We start from the raw sequence: 19,761 nt of genomic DNA, 5'->3' as shown, positions 1-19,761 counted from the left end.
TGATTCTCTATAACCTGTTCACAAAAAAGGAGGCTTTTCCTGGAGAAAATCCCATGGACATTATGTTGTTCACCATCGAGTTTGATCCACTCTACCCAGAGTTTCTGACTCCTGTCACAGTGGCCATCTTAAAAGAGCTGCTGTGTAAAGATCAGGACTATCGGCTAGGAGTAAGAGGAGACATCAAGAAGCATCAATTTTTTTCTGGCATCAATTGGGAAGATGTGGAAGCCAGAAGAATGGAACCACCAGCAATCATGACAGCAGCTTCTGTTGACGTGAATACGGATCAAACTCTGAACTACATGGAAATGCCAAACAGTATAAGACCTGAAGACCAGAAAATATTCACAGCGTTCAGCTTTGTATGTCCAGATTGGTCACAACAATATCATCCCGTCAACAATGAAGCCATTCATTAATGAAGAAAGCTGAGTGGTTAACAAGCAAAGCTGGTGGACGACCTACTCAACTTCCATCATATCTTCATGATCTCTTCATAACATTAAACCACACTTTTTCCATATACCGGACCAGACAACCCTATAGAATATCCACCACTTAACATCCACGTAGATTCGAGCTCCGACAACCCAGGGAATCATTCTGATCGCCATATTTGGGGTCAGGGAGGAATTTTTCCCCTAATATGATGGCAAACCAACAATCCTCAGGGGGTTTTCGCCTCCCTCTGGGTTAACATAGTAAGTAATTACAGGTTGAAATCAAAAATTTATTTTTTTTAATTTATTTTTTAAAAGACTTCTTTCAACCTTACTTGCTTGCTATGTAACCATCTGGAAATCTCATCTACAAAGTGGTGATGACGACGGAAGGAAGCTGCTAAGGAAAAAAGCAGCTCCTTCACCCATTGGACTTGACAAACAGAAGGCCCAAAGGATGAATGTGGCGTGTTGTAGGAATCCTGGAAAGTGTCACCTATGTGTGATCTGCACCTGGATTTCCAAAAACACCACAAGAGTAAGCCAAGGCCTGAAGAGCAGAATCAATATAATCTGCTCCTTTCTGTTCACTGTATGATAAAAACATCTTTCATGCATTAATAAATGTATAAAAACATCTATACAAAATATCTATATTTTCATTATTCCCACATATTAGTACATTATGTTTGGTTGGATTGGTACCAGGGAGAGTTAGAATATAAAGGAAAGAGAGGCAGCGGGTTAAAAAAAAAAAACAATGGCAGAATTAATGTGTTTTCTCTCTCTGCTTTCAAAGGAAAAGAAAATAATAAAAGTTTTACAATACATTATATGCACCCAAAAATGGTACAAATAAAAATTTCAGTTTGCCACACAAAAAACAAGCCCTCATATGGCCATGATGACGGAAAAATAAAAAAGTTGTGGCTTTTGAAAAGTGAAGTTGGAAAATCCCCCAAAAATGGTTGAATCCTCGTGGCCAAAATAGGCCGTGTCCTGAAGGGGCTGTCCAGAATTAGAAAGACATAGCTGCTTTCTTCCAAAAGCAATGTCACAACTCACAAAGTCCCATTCACTGTAATGGAGCTTAACTGCAATACCAGGCAATATCCATGGTCAGCTGTGGCGTTGTTTCCGGAACAGAGCAGCCATGTTTTTCTGGACAACTTTTTTAAACAATTACCTAACCTTTGAGAAGAAATCTCTATGGGCTTAATCACACAGCGCAGCCAAATTTTGTCAATTGTTTAGACAGGGTGATACGATTGTCAGTGTGAATACACCCTAGAATGAGAACTTCAAGTAAAGCAAATGCGCGAATGTAAATTACAACTCACCTCAACTGCCAGGGTCACATTATCCTTCTCATTAATTCTATCTTCATATGCCAGTAACAATGGAGACAAATATTTCATATCCAGCTGCAAAAAATACATGAGTTACTAAAAGCTAATTGATGGATTAAAACGTGCCAAATCTTACTTTTCGTGTCAGCCACCTGCTAAAATATGGAGTTAAAGGGAACCTGTCATCACTTATAAGCAGCATAGAAAGTCCAGCTGAGGTACAGGTGCAGGCAGCGGGCGCATGCACACTCTTCTTTATTGGTGTGCGCACGCACTGACCGCAGAGTTCGATGCGCAGACCGAGTGCCAGTTTCCAGGGTTGACAGCGAGGGAACCGAGAGCCGGGTAAATACAAAAAGCACATTCCTGGACCTCCGCCCTGACCTGCAAGCCAATAAACTTAGTTTATGGTGCTTATAATTGATGACACGTTCCCTTTAGTATAAGCCTCTGGTCCTGGGACAAAATACCTCTTGTTGTCGTTCTCCGCCAATTCCACATCTCGCTTTCAGTTAATCTTCTCACTACCTAATGCACACTGTATGCTACTCTCTGATTGGCCAGTACCAATCACATAAGCAGCACTGACCAGTCAGACAGCAGGTGTAGTGAATCGGTAGGCCAATGCCGGCAATCTCCTGCTTCTAAGTCTCCTGCTTTGTTTACAGGTTGCTATAGAGACCATCGGCTTGTCAGAAGCAAGCCGACTGTCTCTGTGGCAGGGAGAGCTGGTGCTTGGGTGTCAGAGGACAAGCAGGCACCAGCTCTTACAGCAGAGATCAGAGAAAACCTCTGATCTCTGCTGTGTTAACCCTTTACATGCTGCAGTCTATGTGACTGCAGCATGTAAAGGGCTGTCACTGCAGCATGTAAAGGGCTGTCACCATCAGACCCCCGGAAAGTGATCAGGGGGTCCTGATGGGTCCCTGTGGAAGTCCCCTAAAGGGACAAAAATTTAAAAAAAAGTTTAAAAAAAAAACAAAAGTGAAAAAATTATAAAAAAAATAAAAATAAAAACACTTGTCTCCCTTTACTTTGTAAAAAATGTAAAATAAAATCACACATGTGGTATCCCTGCGTCGTAATGACCCAGAGAAGGAAGTTGGTACATTATTTAACCCCTTAATGACATGGCCCCTTTTTTCTTTTTTCCCCATTTCTTTTTTCCTCCCCGAAACATAAAAACTGTATAAACTTGCTATCGCCAGAATGGTGCTGACTCAGAGAATAATGATATCACATTATTTACTCTGCATGTTGAACGCCGTACAAATGAAATCCAAAAAAGGAATGGCAGAATTTATTTTTTTCCCCAAAGTTATGGCTCTTGGAACTCGACTGCAAAATTAGTTGAAATTCAATGATTAGACCATTTAAAAAACCTGCCCTGGTGGGTACGACAGGGTCGTAGGAAACCCGCCACTCAAGGGGTTAAGGGTGCATTCACATGTAGCTGATGCAGTGCAGATTTCACCCTTTCAACACGGATTCATTTGTAAGATTGAAATCTGCTGCAGATCTGCATAAAATTTTGCACCAAACCAGCTACATGTGAACGCATCCTAACTCAAGACAATCTACCTCATCAAAGCCGCAAACACCCCACTACATGACAAACATTACAGAACCCACATCCCTGTACTACTGGCAGAGCCTCCAAATCAGACACTTTCTTCTTTCTTTACCCCCCGCCAAAGCAATGACTCCCTTCGAACAACTCTGCAGTGGGTCTGGTCCGTCTCGTCACACCTGCTCATGCATATATAACATACTAACTACGCATGTAGAGACTCTACCCCCTCCATATATCCTCACATGGGAAAGAGATCTGTCGCTATCGTTTACACCAGAACATTAGCTAAAATCTACTCCTTTACACATAAATCCTCCATCTCTACTAAGATTCAGGAAACTGGATTCAAAATTCTCTGACAGTGGTACAGGGTGCCCTCTCATCTATATAAAATGATACCATCTGCTTCTCTGCTTTGTTGGAGATGCGGAACAGATCAGGGAACTATACTTCATATATTCTGGGAGTGCCCGGTGTTGTCGGGTTTCTGGTCAGAGGTATGGCACATTACCTCAAAATTTACGGACTTTGCTCTTCCAAAATCACTCACATTCTTCCTCCTGCACCTTAGTGACATCCCCCCATACTTCTATAGGAGCTCTGTGGTCAGACATCTGGTTAATGCAGCTAGGGCATGCATTCCGAAGCTATGGCGACAAGCTTCCCCTCCCTCTATCTCGATCTGGTTTCACATGATCCACAAGACGATGGAGATGGAAGAACTTACAGCATCTATCAAAGACTTGCTGGATAAGTTTTCCAAAAACATGGCACTACTGGATTGAGATCCTAAATTCTCTGGGTTATAGAAATCAAATTGGTCAAAGTTTCCCCGACCCAATTGTCAGGTTCCTTGTATCGGTTACCTGGACCTGGTGCTCCCATACCCCTCTCTCCAAAAACTCTATTGTTTTCTTTTCACGCTACCTTTGCGGCTCCCACTCTTCCTCCTCCCTCCATGGTATGGTCCTTAAGCAGTGAAATATTCTAAAGCGTGGTCTTAAAAAATAACTAGTAATTATCCTCCTGCCCTACCATTGTGATGTCATCAACTGCCTTATGGAAGAAACCAGAACATCATGTTGTTGCATGCTGAATATTTGGACATGTTGGAGCACGTTCCTTAAAGGGGTTGTCCCGCGCCGAAACGGGTTTTTTTTTTTTTCAACCCCCCCCCCCGTTCGGCGCGAGACAACCCCGATGCAGGGAGGTAAAGAAAGCTCACCGGAGCGCTTACCTGAATCCCCGCGCTCCGGTGACTTCTCTACTCACCGCTGAAGATGGCCTCTTCCTCCGTGGACCGCAGCTCTTCTGTGCGGTCCACTGCCGATTCCAGCCTCCTGATTGGCTGGAATCGGCACGTGACGGGGCGGAGCTACACGGAGCTACACGGAGCCCCATAGAAGACTGCAGAAGACCCGGACTGCGCAAGCGCGGCTAATTTGGCCATCGGAGGGCGAAAATTAGTCGGCACCATGGAGACGAGGACGCTAGCAACGGAGCAGGTAAGTATAAAACTTTTTATAACTTCTGTATGGCTCATAATTAATGCACAATGTATATTACAAAGTGCATTATTATGGCCATACAGAAGTGTATAGACCCACTTGCTGCCTCGGGACAACCCCTTTAAGACGGTTGATGACATCACAATGGCCGTCGTGACATCAGAATGGCGGTAGCGGAATATTCTTTTGCACATCTAATAACCATTGTATTCACTTGCTGCAGCCAGCAGATTGCAAGTGAGAGAAACAATCTGCGCATTTCTATATCTTCTACATATTTGCCTTTGTGATACAATAAAGGCAAAAAAGAAGAGAAATCGTTAGCAGTAAGAAGCAGATAAGATCGAGGAGATACCTAAAACAAAAAAGAATTGTGAAGATGACGGCCAGCAAAAGCCAAGTGAAGCTTAGAAACAAAAAAAATAAACGGTTCTAAGCACGCCTGCGAAATAAAGAGGAGGAAAAGGAGGACAATTTGGAAGAAAACCAAATCCAGGCTGATGACCAGGAGACAGAACTGATGCCAGACAGCGTTGTGGGACAAAAAGTACAAGCAGAATATCATCATCTTCATGACCTGATCCGCAGCCTAGAAGATCTGTGCGTCCAAGTACCCTGCTAGTCAGCAGGAAATACTGGCAGCGTATGATCGCATTCACGACCTGATCCAGAGTACATCCAGTACTATGGTGGTCAGCATGGAGAACGACACAACGGAGAAGAACTGGACAGTAAAGGAGGAGATAATGAAGACCTCAAGTAGTCCTGTTTCAGTGTATCCCATGGGTGGGATTCCCCTATTTCAGTGGGTGTGAATGTTTAAGCTAAATCCTGTTTCGGTGTATGTATGCATTACATAGCATTACATCATGCTGCGATCGGACAGGCATTCTATAAAGCCACCCCGCGGGCATGGCTTGATAGGCATACTGCCAAGACAGCCCTGGGGCCTTTTAAGAAGGCTGCCATGGCACCGGCACAGCTCCCTGTGATCTTAGGCACCCCGTAACATTGGTCAGGGGATTTAAATGCCGCTGTCAGAATTGACTGCAGTATTTAAAGGGTTAACAGCTCCAATAAGCCGCACGGCTTATCGGAGCTGTTGTCATTGGGTGTCGGCTGTTTAAAACAGTCAGTGCCTGTGTTGTATGAAGGGATATCACCGCGCGATCTCCCTTCATACATACCTCGACGTTGCAGGACGTACCTCTATGTCCAATAGCATTAAGGGGTTAATCTAGTAAAAACTGCAAAATGAAAAGCACTTACACAATCGATTGGCATGAGAGTGGCGTTAAGTTGGGCGCCCATCCTCAACTCTTCAGCCTGGAATAAGAGAGAAATACAATGTTAATATACCGGCGTGTTGTAGAGAAGACTCATAGGGGGTCATCAGCTTCAAAGAGTTCAAACAAATCATCACAGCTATGCAGAGATTCCGGAGAAGTTGTCATTCTCTGATTGTAGATAGAAGGAGATATATGGAGAAAGTGAGATTGGAATGAACTGGGACAGCAGCCTGGGGTCAATACTCCTCCACCTCATCATATCAGCGCATCAGTCTCAGAAAAAGTCATCTTGCTGTTTATAGCAACCAAATATCCAGGTTTTATGAGCATTGTAGCTGGGTCTAAATCAGCAGCAAGTGGGGTGAGCACAAGTAGGCTGAGGTCAGCATCCGCCAGCTGCAGCTCTGTTGACTGTAGGAGGGGAGAAGTCTACGTGGCGTGGATAGATCACTGCAGCAGATCTACGAAGCACAGAACATGTTAGAGCTGGAGGTATATAGTAATGTGCCGCTTGAAGAAGTCAACAGGGCCGAAACGTTGCTTCTGATGGTCATGGGGTAATAAATTATTTTTTTACTACATCCCTATATGCTGCCGGTCTCACTTTTTTCTTATGGATTCTACCTTGCAGTTTTTGGTTCCAACCCCTTTCCTGGCTGTCGCATTCTCTGTCCTGACCCAGTGCGGGGTAATTTTTGGTGCTGCTGATCTCCTTTATATTACCCCACATAGTGACGAAATAATAGCACTGTACTACTACTGAATAAAACTATTACAAAGATTGTATGAGAGCCAAATAATAACCGCAGAATGTGTCCACATAATAGTGTTATTGAAAAAAAGTATACAAAGACCGATGTCACCCCCATACAGTGACCATAGAGGGGTAGATAGCAGTTCACAGCACAGTACACAGGAGCTCTGCAGGCCGTATAAGTAATTACAGGACAGTTACCTCCAGTAATCACTAGTGATATCCTCTCTTACTGAGTCGTTCACTTTCCCTTTTCTTCTCCATCCGGCTCAGACCACCATCATGATTTTTCTTGGAAACAACTTGTCTCTGCAGAATTTGACAGACAGACAACTTCTGATGATTGATCTTTGCATTAATTTAATCTTTGCAGAAAAATTCCAGACTTTTGGCCTTCCGACATAACTTGCACGCTTCACTAAGATCCAAGAAGCTCATCTAGCTGACCTTGAGCACACTGCAGGGCCGGATTTAGCATGCGGGAGCCCGCAGTGAAATCAGAACCTGGAAGCAGCGGCGTCCACGTGTACCTGTAGTTTCTCTTTTTTTTCTGTACTGTGGATGGCCCACACGGCTCACCAATGAAAATGCGCAGTACAGATTTGTTTTTTAAACTCCTTCTTTTCCCGCGTCATCGCCCAGCAATGACGCAAAATTCATAACTTTTCCGCAATCTCATTTGCGCGGAATTCGCGCAGGAATGGAGCATGCTGCGATTTTTGCGACGGGCATGAGGATGCTTCTGTCTTAACGTCTGATATTGCAGCGCTGACAGCTTCTGCCCGCGCAGCTGAACGGTCGGGGTCCTGAGCGGCAGATCCCGGCTGATCAACTATTAATGACTAGAGATGAGCGAACGTACTCGGTAAGGCCGATTTCGCAATCGAGCACCGCGATTTTCGAGTACTTCACTACTCGGGTAAAAAGTACTCGGGGGCGCTGTGGGTGAGCGGGGGGTTGCAGAGGGGAGTGGGGGGGGGGAGAGGGAGAGAGAGAGGGCTCCCCCCTGTTCCCCGCTGCTACCCCCTGCTCCACGATGCCACGCCACGCCCCACAGCGCCCCCGAGTACTTTTCACCCGAGTAGTGAAGTACTCGAAAATCGCGGTGCTCGATTGCGAAATCGGCCTTACCGAGTACGTTCGCTCATCTCTATTAATGACCTATCCTGATGATACGTCATCGGTAGTATTTATGACCGGAAAACCCCTTTAACCGATGTCAGAACATGGAGAGATATATAAATGTTCTAAATCCAAGGCCAGATTCAGACGTGCGTATACGTATTTATCGCACATGAGAGTAGCGCTGTTAGTGGAGGGAACAATGCTTTTTTGTGCGTGCGTCGGCGTATTTTACTGTACGTTTTCTGCGCACATGGCAAAAAAATACACACTGATTGAAATGGCTAATTAGACTAATGAGTTCCAGATGTGTTTTTTTCCTGCGCCATTACACGGTGTTGCACGTATCTCCTACATATGTGGCGCACATTTGCGGTTCCGCATTGACTTCTATAGGGACTTTTTTAAGCTCACAAGTGCAGGAAAAGAGAGCAAGCGACATTTTACGGTTTTTTGTACATCTGAAATGCGCAGGAAAAATATGCACATCTAAACGAACTCATTAAAATCAATACGTTCTATTCACTGCATATTACACGCGCAAATCTGTACGCTTCCGTATGCTAGGGTGCATCTGGCCAAAGGAATAGAATAGGCCGCATGAGGCACCGCAAGCCGCGATAAAATCCGCACCAAAATCCATCGGCAAACTGCCGATTTTAATGCAAAATTAAAAATGGCGAAAACCTGCACTGCACCTCCGCGCCAAAACCGCAGTCAGACCTTGCGGACTTTGGTGTGGAATTCCACAGCTGCGGATTCGGCTTTGACGTAATTCTCTTGCGCGTGCAAGGTCTCTAAGGGTGTGCTCACACAGGGTGGAAATGCTGCAGGATTTCCGCAGCGGATCGCATCGCTGCCGCCCGCGATGAAACCGCGTGATTTTTTATCGCCAAAGTCAATGGGTCTTTCTATTGTGAAATTCGGATTTGTTGCGTTGCGATATAAGGGAGGCTTCATGGGGAATCAAGGGAGATAAGTAAAAAAAAAAAAATCGCAAAAACATCGCAGGAGTGAAAACATGGCAGACGGGAAGGAAACCGTTGTAAATCATTGGTTTCATAATCTGCTTTTTTACTATCGCAGCAGGCGAAAATGGCGCAATTTTCTCACCCGTGTGAAGCCACCCTAAGGCGGCTCTCACACACCGATTACCAAATCTCCGTGTTTGAAACCGCGGTGATTTCAAACGCATTCTACAACGTTTGACGCCATTTATTAACGCACCCCAGCATTGTAATGGGTGATGAGGTGCGTTAAAAAGCGCGAAAACGCACGAAAATACAGCAGACAGCGCTAAAAAAATCGCGACGTTAGAAATGCCGAGTTTGAGCACTAGTCTGCGAAGCGTGATAGAAATCAATGCAGGCGTGGCATCGCACTAAAAAGCGGGCGGTGAGAGCGGTCTTAGACTAGTTTCACACGGGTGATTGCGAGAAAATCACGACAAAATCGCGCCTTTGTTCCCGCGATTATTGAGCGCCAGCAATGCTTTTTCTTGACAATAACCTCGCATCGCTGCCGCTCGCCATTGTGTGATTTTTTTTTTTATTGCGGAAGTCAATAGGAGTTTTTAATGTTAAAGACTCATCGCACAAAAATCGCGAGATTGTGCGTTGTGATGCCATAAATAGGGAGGCTCCGTTGGGAAACACGGGCGCAATACAAAAAAAACCGCAGAAAGATAGAGGACACCGCCATTTTTTTTCTCGAATGGGAAGGAAACCATTGAAAATCATTGGTTTCATAACTCTGACTTTTTACGCACTCTCACATCACGCGATTTACCGCCCGCGTGACGGCAGCCGCAAGCAGATGTTACGTTAATATAAGGGCTCCTTCACACATTTGCGCGCACAATACACAGAGAAAAGAACCCACTGATCGGAATGGGTTTGTTCACATTCCCATGTTTTGCGCGTGCATTTCGGTTGCGAAAATACCAAACCTGCAGAATGCTTTACTTTTTTGCGCACCAAAGCTCCCATAGCAGTAAACGGAGATGCACAAATGCGGGCGCAGTATGCAAGGAGATGCGTGATACGGGCGTAATTGCGCTGGAAAAATAACACATCCGGAACTTATTAGCCAATGCAAATGGCGCGTCTTGTTTGCCGCGCAAATGAACATGTCACATGAGCAGAAAACATACAGAAATATGCGCGTAAAAATAATTAATTGCTCATCCCACAAAGACGCAGTGCTGAGGTGCGAAAAATGTGCATCCGTGGGGTAACTGCATGAATAAACATCCCCATGACGACAACAAACATGGCGGATGCCCAGAGCAGTAACAGCCAATCAGATCCCTTCTCTCATCTTTTAACTTGTGCTTGAAAAATGAAAGCTTGGATCTGATTGGTTGCTACAGGCAACACGCACAGATTTGTCTCACTTTCGTTTTCACCCTACAGCCCCCGGCCGTGTAATGACCGTTTCCTTACACGGAGGCCGAGATATTCATACTATGAGAGGAGGAAACCCCCGAACAGCATACATAGCGCCGGGAAGATGTGCGGAGCGGCGGCGCCAGAGGGGCCGGACATGGGCCCAAACCTTGGTCTGTCATGTAAATCTGTGTGTGGAAGTTAGAGGCGACGGAGAACTACATTTCCCGGCATGCCTTGTGCGGGGATGACGTATAATGCGCGCGCCGCTGGACAGGTGAAGTAGCATGTATGTGAGTGCCGGGGCGGCGGGCTTACTCATAGAAGGAGATTTTTTCACAGTTAGACCTAGCTGGGATACACGATGTGATACGAGGGGGGCATGGAGGCTCTAGTACCCTGTTGTATGACCTCAAGCTTGGATACAAGATGTGATACAGGCAGGCATGGAGGCTCTAGTACCCTGTTGTGTGACCTCTAGCTTGGATACAAGATGTGATACATGGAGGCTCTAGGACCCTGTTGTACCACCTCTAGCTTGGATACAAGATGTGATACGGGGGGCATGGAGGCTCTAGTACCCTGTTGTACCACCTCAAGCTTGGATACAAGATGTGATACGGGGGGCATGGAGGCTCTAGTACCCTGTTGTACCGCCTCAAGCTTGGATACAAGATGTGATACAAGCGGGCATGGAGGATCTAGTACCCTGTTGTACCGCATCTAGCTTGGATACATGATGTGATACAAGCGGGTATGGGGGCTCTAGTACCTTGTTGAACCACCTCTAGCTTGGATACATGATGTGATACAAGCAGGCATGGGGGCTCTAGTACCCTGTTGTACCGCCTCTAGCTTGGATACAAGATGTGACACGGGCGGGCATGGAGGCTCTAGTACCCTGTTGTACTGCCTCTAGCTTGGATACAAGATGTGATACAGGCGGGCATGGAGGCTCTAGTACCCTGTTGTACTGCCTCTAGCTTGGATACAAGATGTGATACGGGCGGGCATGGAGGCTCTAGTACCCTGTTGTACCGCCTCTAGCTTGGATACAAGATGTGATACGGGCGGGCATGGAGGCATACAAGTTCTGTATGGTATTCTGCAGCAGATCGCTCACATTTGATGCAACTGAGCCTGTAGATTGTGGACTCCCGTAGGCTGCTGAAGTTGGCGTCCCACACGGCCCCATACATGTTCTGTTGGTGATAAATCTGGTGACCGGGCAGTCATAGAAGTGTGACAATGTTGTGGGGGCTCCTGTGACCCCCTTGTGTGTGCGGCCGAGCATTATCCTGCTGGAAGCCGCCATGAGAGGAACACACGTGGCTGCAGGATGTCCTGAACATATCGCTGAGCTGTCATTGTCCCTCGTACCACTACTAGGGGGGACCGACTGTCATATGATGTCCCTCCAGACCACCACACCAGCAGGGGGCAGTGTGCCACTCCACAGCAAAGGCAAGATTGAGGCGTCTGGTCGACAAGCTCCACACAAGCAGAAGAAGAGGTCACTACACACAAGGAGCCTCCGAGAGCCTCTTATAGGCCAAGGGGGAACCACTTTTAGGGCCTCGGGTTACAAGACCGCTCATGTAATCACCACAACTCTCATCATTCACAGATCTCCCTACTGCATTAGAAATAAGCATGTTTTAGGAATAAAGGTTATTCACGGTGCAATAAGATGTTCTGCAGCAGCTCAATATACTTTCTGTATTCATTCCTAACATTCATGCTAGCTGATGGTGATGGGAACATTCTTATTTATAGCCAGGGGCTGAAAAATGAGCTGATACAGACGCAGCTTGTTAATGGTTTTGCTATTAAAGAGGTTATCTCAAAATCTAAAGTTATCCCCTTTGCTAGGATAGGGGATAAATAAATAATAATTTGAGGTCTTGCTGTTGGGACTCATGTCCCCCTCCCTCACTATGGGCTTCCTACAAACGCCCCCTCCCCCCAGTGAGGAGGAGATTGAATGGAGCAACGGCCACGCATGTCTGGCGGCTGCTGCATTTATTTTCAGTGGGACTCCCGAAGATGATGTCTCTGCAGGTGGGAGGGGAAGGGGGAAGGGGTCTCCTGTTCTCGCTGGTGGGGGTCTCAATAGATCCTGAGAAAGTTATACCTTGTTCTGTGGATAGGGCATAGATTGTGGGATTACCCCTCTAAACCCCAATTCAGACAGCCGTCCCAGATTTAACTCCATTACAATTGCCTCACCCTGCTTTCCCAGGCTCCTGAATGACAAAATCAGCCTTGCTTCACAGTAATGTATTGCCTGCACAGATTTGATTTTCGGCAATCCCTGCGGAGGGATGACTTCTCTCGGGCTCCCGGCTTGAGATGTGTGTGCAGGAAAGGGCTTTAAAACAGCCGCTTAGTGGATAGGAGCTCTGTATAGCGTCCCCTGCCATTCATCTCTTGCTTTCTTTTAGCAGATGCCCAGACAATGATAATCCTAAGAAGTTGCAGAGTCTTCGGTCTCCTCGTGTCCCACTACTCTCACGGTCTTGGCTCCAGTGGCCCCCAGTCTTCCCGTCTCTATGCCTCCTGGACTGAAGAAAAGAAGCGCCCTTATTGGAAGACCCTGAGGAGGTTGATCCTAGGAGCCCCCTCCCCGCCTTACAAGAAGGTCGTTCAGACAGGAGATCCAGTTCTGCGGCTCCAGACTCAGTTGGTTCCCCAAGATCGCATCTCGCACCCCGATACTCAGGTTATTCTGAAACGAATGGTGCATATCCTGAGGTCCGGTGATTGCATGGGAATAAGTGCCCCTCAGTTAGGGGTCCCACTAAGAATTATAGCTTTGGAGCTCCGAGAAGGGATGTGCAAGCTGCCTTCTGAGTTGATGGCGGAGCGCGAGATACATCCTTTTCCACTTAAAATCTTTATCAACCCAACTATGCGAATTCTGGACTCTCGAAAGCTGCACTTCCACGAGAACTGCACCAGCCTTCACGGATTTTCAGCCCTCGTGCCCCGCTGTCACTCTGTGGAGATATCAGGTGACGTACGGTATATCTATGGAGGGACATGTGATTTGTTCCCAGGGGTCGTGTCGCCCCACAATACTCTGCCTTGATTACGACCTTAGATCAGTGGTGCACAAACCTTTCTAGTCCAAGGGTCCTATCACCTAAGGGCTGCATTAAAACTTAAAGGGGCAAATACTATTTTTGACTTATCCCCAGAATAGGCTGTCTATAGTTGATCAGCTGGAGTCTACCGCTCTAGACCACGGCCGACCAGCTGTTTGGGCGCCCGCTGGCAGCGCCACAACACACGAGCAGAAGAAGATTGCTCCAACTCCTGTGTAGTGGCTATGAGAGCTGTGCCTGCAGTTACCAGCACCAACAACTATACTGGGGTCGGAGCTAACTACTTCTGCTCCATTACTTTTTCCATTAGATTGAGGTCCCAAGCAGTGAACCCCAGGGAATTAAAGGGGTTGTCCAGTTGTAGCCTATTCTCAGGATAGTAGGTCAGGGGTGGTTTGTCACCGAGGAGTCCCACCAATCTACTATTCTCTAGGCTGGTGCCCTCATGCATGGTGATGATTTCTGCAGGAAGCAGACAGCTCCACTTTCAATGTAGTGGACAGACTTGGTTTTGCAGGCAAAGTTTCCATTGAAATGAATGAGAGCGTGGCCTGCAATACCTAGTCTGCCCACAGCAGTGAGAGCAGAGCTGTCTGCTCCCTACATTGTGCACAAGGGCAATGAATGGCCAGGCAAACGGCGGATTGGTGGAGCTCCTGGATGATGCACCTCCACGTATCTACTGTTGATGGTCTAGCTTGATAATAAGCCATAAATAGTTTGCAACTGGACAACCCCTGTAACTATTGATGACCGGTCTTGAGGACAGTGTTTGCCCAGAAAACTCCTTTAAAAGGTTGTTTGCTTCAAAATTATTGATGACCCATCATCGATAGCTGAGCAGCAGGGGTCTGCTGCCTAGGACCCCGGCTGATCACCTGTGCATGGAGGGGTAAGCTGATGGCTTTGTACACATTGCAGCAGCCCGAGTTTGTAATGTTGACGCCATTCCCATTGAATTAATTGGGAACAGTGTCTGCCAACCAACCTGGGCTGCTACAATGTGCACAGAGCTACTGCATCTGCTTCTGCGCACACTGACAGCTGCCAGGAGATAAGCCCCGAGTCCCGAACAACGGAATCCTGGATATCATCAGTACTGTAGAGGCGGACAACCCCTTTAAATATCTCAGATGAAAATATCCCTTTAATTTTTATGGCTTATATAGTATACATCATAAATATCTCCACTACCCTCCAGAGAGGAAGGGGCCGTGTGAGTTTGGCGAGCTCTCAGAGTACCTGTCATGGAGGGAACACTAGGGGTGGTCTTCTAACAAATAGCTGCACGATCGGGTCCAGAACTGTATTTAGTTTTTTACTCCTTGGACCCCAGAGTTGCTATTTTTCTACATGTTTAAGTAGCTGTTACTTTATTACTGAGCTTGTGTTTATGGTCTCAAGCCGTATTTCCGTCTTTACTCTCTGCAGGTCTGAACGAGAAGGGAGATCCCACCAGCTGGAAGGCACACGGCTGGGCCGCCCGGGCCGCCCAGCATGAAATGGACCACTTGGATGGAGTCCTTTATATTGATAAAATGTTTCCTCGGACCTTTGTGAACCTTCGGTGGCAAGAAGTAAATGACTGAAGTAAATAATTTCCTCTGGCACTAATACGGTCGTGCAGCTCCTCGCTGACAGATGTAAGCTGCCCTCTAGTGGTCAGCGGGATCAGTACAGTTTCTGCACAATAAGATGTAGTACAGAAAGATTGGATTCAGGATGGGGTACATTTTTCTATCCTCCTTTATTTGTTCTCCACATTCTCTTTAACAGCTCCATAAGCCCTGTGATGGGTGGAGGGAGACTGTAGTAAAGAGATCGCACCTTGTCCTGATTGCAGCTGCTGAAGTGCCGTTTTAATAAAGTGTAAGATCACTTAAAGAGCTGAAGTTGGTTCTGTGTATCATTGACTTATAACTGTACAACATCTGTGTTCGGTTCATGTACTAAGAACAGGCAGTCATCCTGCTGAACACTGCAGCCGGTCGCTGGCAGCACTGGCCCTGTGCCATACATGTTGGCATCCTCTCTGCAGCCGGTCGCTGGCAGCACTGGCCCTGTGCCATACATGTTGGCATCCTCTCTGCAGCCGGTCGCTGGCAGCACTGGCCCTGTGCCATACATGTTGGCATCCCCTCTGCGGCTGGTGATCCGCTGCAGTGCTCACATGGATTTGCATCAGATCATTGTTTCAGGACAATAACTGGTGGGGACCACCAGAGCGTCAGACGTAACATATAAGTAATGGCTGGAGTCCTACTTTATATTTCTCAATGTTAATGAAAATCCTCTTTTATTCAGTGTGCAGCTTTTCCAGAGGTTTTACTTTCCCCTCACACCACCAAAGAATTAAAGCGTTTACATGGCACGATTATCGTGCAATTCCCTTGTCAGATTGCACGATGATTGTGGCGTGTGAATGTGTGCAGTGAGACACCAATCAGCAACTTCAGCCAACCAACCACGTGCTGTACTATCCTTGCGTTACTGCTGAGGCCAGTGATTGGTGCCTTGGCCATGGGGTTCATGTCATGTTATCTCAGGGTAAAGCAAAAACTTGTGAGGACCAATCAGGTGTCAGAGCTGCAGCAGCAGGTGATTTTTTTTTTTTTTTTAAACACTTTCCCTAGCTTAAATTCCTGGGACACCCAGGGGCCTTCCCTAATTTTAGTAAAGAAGAACCCAAGAGGTTCGTAATCTACAAGATTACGTGGTTTCTCTTGCTGGGAACAATCACATTTTCCACCACTACAAACACAGTAAGGCCTCGTTTACATGAGCGCTATGGTCTTGCCCTATCTTTGGGCGGACCAACGCTGGAGGCTCCATAGACTCCTATGGGAGCTGTCCGAAAATAGGAGGGAGTTTAGCAGCGGTTTGCTGACAGGTGCCTCTAATGAGGCAGGTAAAGTAATCCGATTGTAGTTTTGCCGCTCGAGGAATTTCAGGGCTGCGGCTTGCAAAATTGCGAATAATAGCCACGACTTGGTCATGGCTATTCATTTATCCGATTTTCAGCAGAGTTGGGACTTATTCACACGAGCGTGTATCGGCCGTCTGGCGAGATTGAGCACAAGGATTGTGCTGTTGGCACTGTTTCTCTATTTACCGGTCTGACTTCTATCATACTTGCAAACCTGTGATTTTTTTTTTTCCTTCGAGTGCAACATGTCTTTTTTTCCACCTGCATAAAAAATTGCATGTTTTAATAGAAAAATCACCTCTATGTGCCAATACGATACAATTTATTTTTTCCTGCCACAGGAAACCATGGCGATGCTGAGAGAGTGACGCCCAAAACGAGGACATGCAGCGATGTTTCGATCGCAGACCATTGGTCCAAGGCAAAAATAATATCGCTTTTCACGCATGATATTTTATATTGCAGTCGGTCAGATATCATGCGTGAAAACTGCCCGTGTGAACGCACCCTTGGAGGTGATTACAGAGCGTGGAAGACTTTGCTTCTTTTCACAACACCCAAGAGCTAAACGATGCAATTCTGTCTTCAATCGGGATTTATCATCTGGTTGAGTGAGAGCCGTGGCGGCAGTCAGCCAGGATTTCCCAGCTACGAGGGGGTTCCATTTTCCTGCTCCGTTCGGGAAGCAGGAAAGGAGAATCCCCGCAGCCTGACAAAACCGAACAGCGCCAATTAACTATAATGGGGTTCTGCTCAGCTACAGTGCCTCTTACCAGAAGAAAAGGCGCTGCATGGGATGCTATTACTTCCAGTATTTTGTTTGCAGGTTCCATTGCGAATGTGAACCCAGCCTAACACTATGGCCATGAAATAGGAAGCTTTGTCTTAGAAGAACGAAGCACTAACCCCTATAAAGATATAAAAGACAATAAGTCTTTTCTAGGTGTAGGTTGACTGTAAGATGCTAAAGGGGTATTCCAGGCTTTCACAATGATGACCTATCTTCTGGCTAAGCCATCACTAGTTGATCAGTGGAGATCCGCCACTCAGTTGCTTGTCCAGCCTGCTATCAGTGTAGCAAGCTGGACATTGTCATCGGTGGTCAGACTTCATTCCCACTGAAAGCATTGGGAGCGATGCCCCCAATTACACGTCAATCTACTCATTGCTGTTACAACTGGAAGTGTAATATATTTACTCCATAAGAAGGCTCTGTCTTATATTAATTTTTGTCCCAAGAGTCTTATTTTCAGGAGATGTCTTATACTTACCTTGCAAGCGCCATCCGGGTCCCTCCCGCTGGCCTCCACAGTTCCAGCATGCTTCCTTGTAGTTCTCAGCACCAAGAGAAAATCACTTGCTGGTAGCAGGGTTTCTAAACCCCACCATCAGCAAGCGATTGCTCTGATAGGTTCATCGAGCATCGCAGTGATTGGCTGAGCCGCGGCGCTCGAGAACCAATTCCAGCCATTGATTGAACTTTGTCCTGATTGCAGACGCTTAACAAAGAGTAAGATCAGTTCTGTGTATTGTGACATTTTTCATAACAGTGTGATATTGGTTTTTAACCGTACAATATCTGCATTTGGTTCATGTAATCAGAACAGACATGGTTATCCTGCTGAACACTGCAGCTGGTTCCTGGCATCATTGGCCATGTGCCATACATGTTGGCATCCCCTCTGCGGCCGGTGATCCGCTGCAGAGGTCAGATTGATTTGCATTGCATCATTGTTTCAGGAAAATAACTGGTGGGGACGACCAGAGCGTCAGACGTAACATATAAGTAATGGCTGGAGTCCTACTTTTTCCATTCAGTGAGCAGCTCTTTCAGAGGTTTTACCTTCCAGCCTTCTGAAGGCTTGGCTTCTCCTCACACCGCCAAAGAATTAAAGGTCCTTTTACGCAGCACTATTCTCCTCTCCTCTCCCTTGTGAGGACTGGTAGGTTTTTGGCGCTGCAGCAAGAGATTTTTTTTTTTTTAATAAACATTTGGCTAGGATTGGTTCATTGAGCGCTGCAGTGATTGGCTGAGCCGCGGTGCTCAAGAACCAATCAGAGCAATCGCTTGCTGAAGGCAGGGTTTGCCAACCCTGTTACCAGCAAGCGATCTTCTGTCGGCAGTGGGAACTGCACAGACCAGCAGAAGAGACCCAGCCAACGCCAGCTAGGTAAGTCTTACCTTTTTTTTCATGTAGTACAGCTAGGGCTTATATTTCAAAGTCAGAGTAGATCTTATTGTCGGGGAAACATGATAGGCGGTAGCACTCCCACTGAGTTCAATGGGAATGAAGCCTGCCTATTATACTTCCACCCATAACGACATTCAGCCCTACTGTACTGTTAGCAATCCAGCTGATCGTCAAGAATGGGTCATCATTTGTAAAAGCCTGGAATACCCCTTTCAAAAGGTAATTCCCCTTTAAGATCTTTATGGCACAGCCAGATAATATACCATAGTCTGAAAACCAAAGCTCGCAGAGGATTAGCTGTGTGCAAGTGGTCAGGAGTAAAGGAAACAACGAGTGGGCTGCCCTATGCTGCAACCATAACTCTCATAGAAGTGAATGGGAGTTATAAAAACTGCGTAGCCCCATACCTTGGAGCGTTCCCATTGCAGCATATGAATTCCCCTTTACATAGCAGTAGCCCTTGTTAATGTCTGTTTCACAGCTTGAGAGCCGGGCTGTGGCACAGCCAAATTCTTTTGATTATGGCTTTGTTGGAGGATGTTTGCACAAGGGTACAGCCCAGCCCTCTGTGCATTTGTTGCTGTGGCCTTGAGGATGAACATTACACATTAAAGACCGTAAAGGAGTTCTCCCACTTCTGCAGGAAGCAGACAGCACTGTACAATGCACAGTGGCCCAAGGGGGTAACTGCAGGCAGTCTCTCATTCACTGCAATAGTACTGAGTCTGTATTTCCAACCCCGATCACTGCACAAAGTATGGAGGCGTCTGCTTCTTACAGCTAGAAGTGGGACAATCCCTTTAAGCATAAGTGATAGTAAGACGTCTGCAAAACATCAGTATTCACAACTCCAATCGGAATCCTGCATCGAGAGGAGAGGATAAATTTGCTCCTGGACAAGAAACATTGACTTTCTTTCTGCAACCTTCACCCTTCAGCTCCAAGACTACAAGCAGTGATCTGAATATCTGTGATATCGGATACATCTGACTCTCGTAGATATAAGGGTATACATTTGGCCCTCTGGGGGCCGGCTACTTGCCCCTCTGCTGTTGGTGCAGATAGCGGTGTATGAGCAGCTTTATTTAAGAATGAGCATCAGACATTGGAC

The 19,761-nt window shown here is 46.4% G+C and overlaps 2 protein-coding genes and 1 non-coding gene across 7 annotated transcripts in view; 1 reads left to right on the top strand and 2 right to left on the bottom strand.

Moving 5' to 3' along the window:
* The window catches only part of LOC136582827 (uncharacterized), a 219,436-nt gene extending 208,826 nt beyond the window's left edge, over window positions 1-10,610 (bottom strand). Inside the window, exons 1-4 of one of the 2 annotated variants that reach the window (XM_066584087.1) lie at window positions 10,483-10,610; window positions 7,118-7,225; window positions 6,143-6,199; window positions 1,784-1,867 (exon numbers count right to left, since the gene is read on the bottom strand). In XM_066584087.1, the coding sequence (XP_066440184.1) occupies window positions 1,784-1,867; window positions 6,143-6,184 (126 nt within the window). In that variant the 5' untranslated portion in view covers window positions 6,185-6,199; window positions 7,118-7,225; window positions 10,483-10,610. Of the gene's footprint in view, window positions 1-1,783; window positions 1,868-6,142; window positions 6,200-7,117; window positions 7,655-10,482 lie in introns of those variants that run through there. The other variant, XM_066584088.1, reaches the window with a different exon arrangement.
* On the bottom strand, window positions 6,248-6,328 carry LOC136582929 (small nucleolar RNA MBII-202). Its single transcript, XR_010787256.1, has one exon. It is a non-coding gene; the product is annotated as a small nucleolar RNA MBII-202 (small nucleolar RNA).
* A 63-nt stretch (window positions 10,611-10,673) lies between the features above and the next one.
* Window positions 10,674-15,424, top strand: PDF (peptide deformylase, mitochondrial). Of its 4 annotated transcripts, none has more exons than XM_066584093.1 (3): window positions 10,674-10,714; window positions 12,870-13,439; window positions 14,964-15,424. In XM_066584093.1, exons 2-3 carry the CDS (start codon window positions 12,884-12,886, stop codon window positions 15,119-15,121), a joined length of 714 nt encoding a protein of 237 aa, XP_066440190.1. In that variant the 5' UTR covers window positions 10,674-10,714; window positions 12,870-12,883; the 3' UTR covers window positions 15,122-15,424. The 4 variants fall into 4 exon arrangements, with proteins under 4 accessions (XP_066440190.1, XP_066440193.1, XP_066440192.1 ...); XM_066584096.1 differs by having other exon boundaries at window positions 10,690-10,718; XM_066584095.1 differs by having other exon boundaries at window positions 10,692-10,718; window positions 12,873-13,439.
* The last annotated feature ends 4,337 nt before the right edge of the window (window positions 15,425-19,761 follow it).

This window comes from Eleutherodactylus coqui, chromosome 11 (genome assembly GCF_035609145.1).
Source record: "Eleutherodactylus coqui strain aEleCoq1 chromosome 11, aEleCoq1.hap1, whole genome shotgun sequence".
NCBI classification, from domain to species: domain Eukaryota; kingdom Metazoa; phylum Chordata; class Amphibia; order Anura; family Eleutherodactylidae; genus Eleutherodactylus; species Eleutherodactylus coqui.
The sequence above is the reverse complement of the archived record's forward strand: the minus strand, read 5'-3'. Positions and strand labels throughout refer to the sequence as shown.

Excerpts from the sequence above, each read along its gene's own strand:
- PDF (XM_066584093.1), top strand. The coding sequence starts at position 12,884 with ATGATAATCCTAAGAAGTTGCAGAGTCTTCGGTCTCCTCGTGTCCCAC. Across the intron at positions 13,440-14,963 it reads TCACTCTGTGGAGATATCAG|GTCTGAACGAGAAGGGAGAT; the intron begins GTGACGTACGGT and ends TACTCTCTGCAG.